Below are 3,870 nucleotides of genomic sequence, written 5' to 3' on the forward strand. Positions count from 1 at the left end.
GTCGTTCGTGGGTGGCTGTTTACACTTCCCAAGCTATGTCAGACCACAGTACTTCTGTAAGGTCAGCAACAATGCAATCAATCCAACAAAAATGAAACTGAAATGAAATCACTCCAACGGTATGGCAGTGATTGAAAGACGAAAGAAAACTAGTCAACCCAACAGTATGGTGATGACAAAAAGAAACAAAGAAAGAAAGACACCTCTTCAAACCTTCCTTCAACAACAATGCCTTGTAACAATCGTATCTCGAAAGAGTTGTGTGGAATTACAGCAATCAACCCCCTCAGCACAAACAGGTAGAATCAAAGGTCAAGACTAATCAATGCTCAGTAGAACTCTTAGCTCACTGTTGAACCTGCTGCCAAGGAACTCACGATGAGTATTAAACAGAATCAGGAACGGACGTCCTTGGTTTCAGTACCAAGTCCCCTATTCAACAACTAAAGTCTAGCAGACAAGGAAGATCCTGGCTCAGTATCACTACTCAGATGAGTGAGGTCAAGCGTTACTGTCAATCCCTAAAGTCTCCCCACTAAACTATTCGGAGTCTAGATGGACGAAAGAGACAACACAAAAGCTTCTGAAAATATGAATGAAAGCTTAGCACCGAAACTTGAAAGAGAAGAAAGAGAGAGGATCACAGAGAGAGAGAAGAGAGAGAAAGAGCGAAAGAATGAAAAAAAAAGAAGAGAAAAACAAAAGAGTGACAGAAAAGAAAGACAAAGAAAAAAAGAAAGAAAGAAAGAAAGAACGAAAGAAAAGAAAGTGAAAAAGAGACAGAAGAAAACTAGAAAATCAAAGAAGAAAAATCAAAAAAAAAGTTCTGTCGGTCGTTGAGCACAGTGAGCTCAAGGTCTTGGTCGTCGTTGGTGGTGATGAGCTAAGGGTGTTGCTGAATGCTGATGCTGATGAGCTTAGGGGCTTGCTGGTTACTGAAAGTTGCTGGCTGACTACTGGTTACAATGACTTTGCTGAAGGTACTTGACAGCCCTGGTCACTGTTGTTGACAATGATCACACTTCACACACAATTTTATTCTGAAAGTGGGGCTTAAAAGCTCTCTTCTTTGGGCAAAAATTTGGGTCTTATATACAAAAAAAAGGGTGGCTGTGCTACGTTTTCCCGCCATCTATGAGGGGTGAGCTTAGTCAGCGGTACCAAAAATCATTTTGCAGGGGCTGCTTATGTTGCACCAAATGAGACCATAATTAGTCAGCATTAGTCAGCATGCTTGGGCTGAGTGTTCTGTCATCACTTGATTTGGATCAAAAGTCACCTGACTTAAGATCATGTGATTTAGCATCATGTGACTGAAGGGTCATGTGACAGGCTGATTGTGCACTGCAAGAGAAATATTCATGATCATTGGTGTTCCGTTCTGATGTCACTTTGTTGAATGAGAAAATGACGCGAGGCAAGTATTTAGGGTTTTGAGGAAGTTTTCCCAGGGTAACCCATGCGAGAACTATTTTTCACAGTCACCTGACATGTGTGGGATTCAGCCTGAGTCATTGTTGAGGATGACTAAGCAAAATTCATCGCAGAATTAAATATACAAAAATATTCAGCCTGTCCGAGTTCCATTGAAAAGATGAAATGAAATATTTGTCTGAGCTGCATTCTGGCTTTAGAATAGAGGGAAATGGTTTCGTAGTGATTTCTAGGGTATTAGGCTCATGGGAGAGCATTAGTCATCCATGCACCGAACCAGTTTGGTGCAGGTCAGCGATACTAATTTTGTGCGCGTGATCAGCTGTATTGTTCGCTTGATCGTGTAAGGCGGATAGCGGCCACAAGGGAGAAGGAGAAGAGGGAGGAGAAGATTAAACAGAGAGTGGCGAGGACTCAAAGGGAGACGAGGACTACTCGAAGGCCCGAGGAGACGAGGACTACGCGAAGGGAGGTGGGGGCTACGTTGAGGGATGCAGGGACTACACGAAGAGAGGCGGGGACTACGCGGAGGGAGGCTGAAACCACGCAGAGGGAAGAAAGGACGGCCGGCACCACGCCAAGGTGGTGCCGAAAGCTGGTGGAGATGTTTAGACTGCGGAAGGAGGAAAGGACGGCCGGCACCATGCCAAGGTGGCGCCAAAGGTTGGCCAAGGCGTTGAGAGTGCGGAGGGGGCATTCGGACTGATGGCAAGCATTCCTAGAGCAAACTTATGCGATCAGGCATAGTTACTTACGTCTGTTGACTCGCCGTGAAGTTCAAGCAGTTTCGAGACATCGAACTTCGGTGCCTTGAGTTTCAGCACTCATGGCGCCCAAGACTTGATTCAACATAGCATCCATCCATTCGATGCGGCGTAGGGATCTCTCAAAGGCATCGATGATGTCTGGCCAATGAAAGTTAGTAGCACTCCGAGAGCAAAGTCTGTTCTTTGCTCACTATCAATGACCTAGGTCGCTTTCTCCCTTGATTCGCCAGGGAATGTCTGGTTCACAAAGTATCTTCCAGTACCGAAACCTAAAGCAACGTCAACCCTCGTCATGCAAAATTGGGAGCGTTCGCCAAATACACCAGGCTTGAGGCCATACAAGGTCTCTTGCAGAGTTCTCACAGCCTTCCAAGCCTCAGTGGTCCGGCCCAGGTTGGGAGCATACTCCAACGATGCGCGCACAACAAGATATGCCTCGATGACATCTGCTGGCGTCTTTTTCAAGATTTCCGACAGGGAATTTGGGTAAGGTTTGTACGTGATGACAACACGGGTACGAGGCGTGAACGTAGAAAAATAGTCTGGGAAGTTGATCTGCGAGAGCTCGGCCTTGAGGGTGTTGATGTTGGTCGGGTTATACATGCTGAATGGATCTTGCTGCAGTTTGTCACTGATAGGGATATAAACGAGTTTGCCAATGGTGGGATGTGAATCAACTTACAGGTCAAGCGTCGCGTCCACGATTTCAGTATCGAACTGGACAACTTTCTGCGCAAGCTCGCGAGCATTCTGGAAAGGATCTTCAGGACTGCGTTCCCGACCATCGTCATCGTCGTTGTCACCTTCTTCATCCCAAGGTGGCCATGGCAAGGGGGCCAGACATGCTCGCTGTCTTCCATGGTGGTAAGTGGCACATGTCGACTACTTATCTCTTCTGCGCAGGAGCTGGAAATGTTGAGAATATGGTTAAAAAATCATCTTGTCACTCGTACCTTATTTTTAGGTCTAGGAAAGCAACGACTATTCGACCCGATGTGACAGTGCTACAAGATAATTGAATAAACGGCAAGCGTGATAACATATGCAGCTCCAGACCTGATAGCAGATGCTGGCATGACAATGATCAGAGAATGTTTGGAAATTTTCTGCAACAACTTACCCGACATCGCAAATATAACGTTCATGGCAGCTAGCGTGCTATAAAATTCAAAATGATATCAAATAGCAGGAGGGCACTTATCACGAAAATAGATATGTACAAGTCGATTGTGCTATTCGACGCTGCCGTAGCAATACCTATCAGCATCGGAGCAAACCATTCTATCTGACCTGTGCAAATAGATCAGAATGATGTAACACCTATAGTTAAAAATGAGATACCGAATGATCCAATGCACCAGGTGAACTCGATTCTCCTCGTTCGTTCCTCCTGACTGCGGCCTAGTTTGATGCACCTGCCGACGATGTCGTCCAGCAGACCAAGAGTGAATGTGACCCCAGACCCGCCGGCTATAAGAAACACGCTTTCGTACAGACCCAGATCGATGCTTGACCCTCCATAAGGACCATCCAGTATGACATGAACGAAAGCACCTGAGTCGCCCTCAGACTTCTCATTGATTTGTAAATGTTCTTGTTGCCGTCGGGTATAGTTACTCAATGCCCGCGTCCAGTCTCCATCGCTTCATGCAGCGAGAAGGAACCCAGG

General features: G+C 46.0%; 1 protein-coding gene across 1 annotated transcript; it reads right to left on the bottom strand.

Moving 5' to 3' along the window:
* Positions 1–2,402: 2,402 nt before the first annotated feature.
* On the bottom strand, positions 2,403–3,035 carry F5891DRAFT_1237127 (peptidase M13, N-terminal domain-containing protein; the record flags this gene model as incomplete). The annotated part of the gene is made up of 2 exons (XM_041369656.1): positions 2,403–2,832; positions 2,884–3,035. Coding segments are annotated over 2 exons (582 nt in total), but the record flags the coding sequence as incomplete, so codon positions are not given.
* Positions 3,036–3,870: the final 835 nt, after the last annotated feature.

This window comes from Suillus fuscotomentosus, assembly GCF_016647785.1.
Source record: "Suillus fuscotomentosus strain FC203 chromosome Unknown F5891scaffold_38, whole genome shotgun sequence".
In the NCBI taxonomy this organism is placed as follows: Eukaryota; Fungi; Basidiomycota; class Agaricomycetes; order Boletales; family Suillaceae; genus Suillus; species Suillus fuscotomentosus.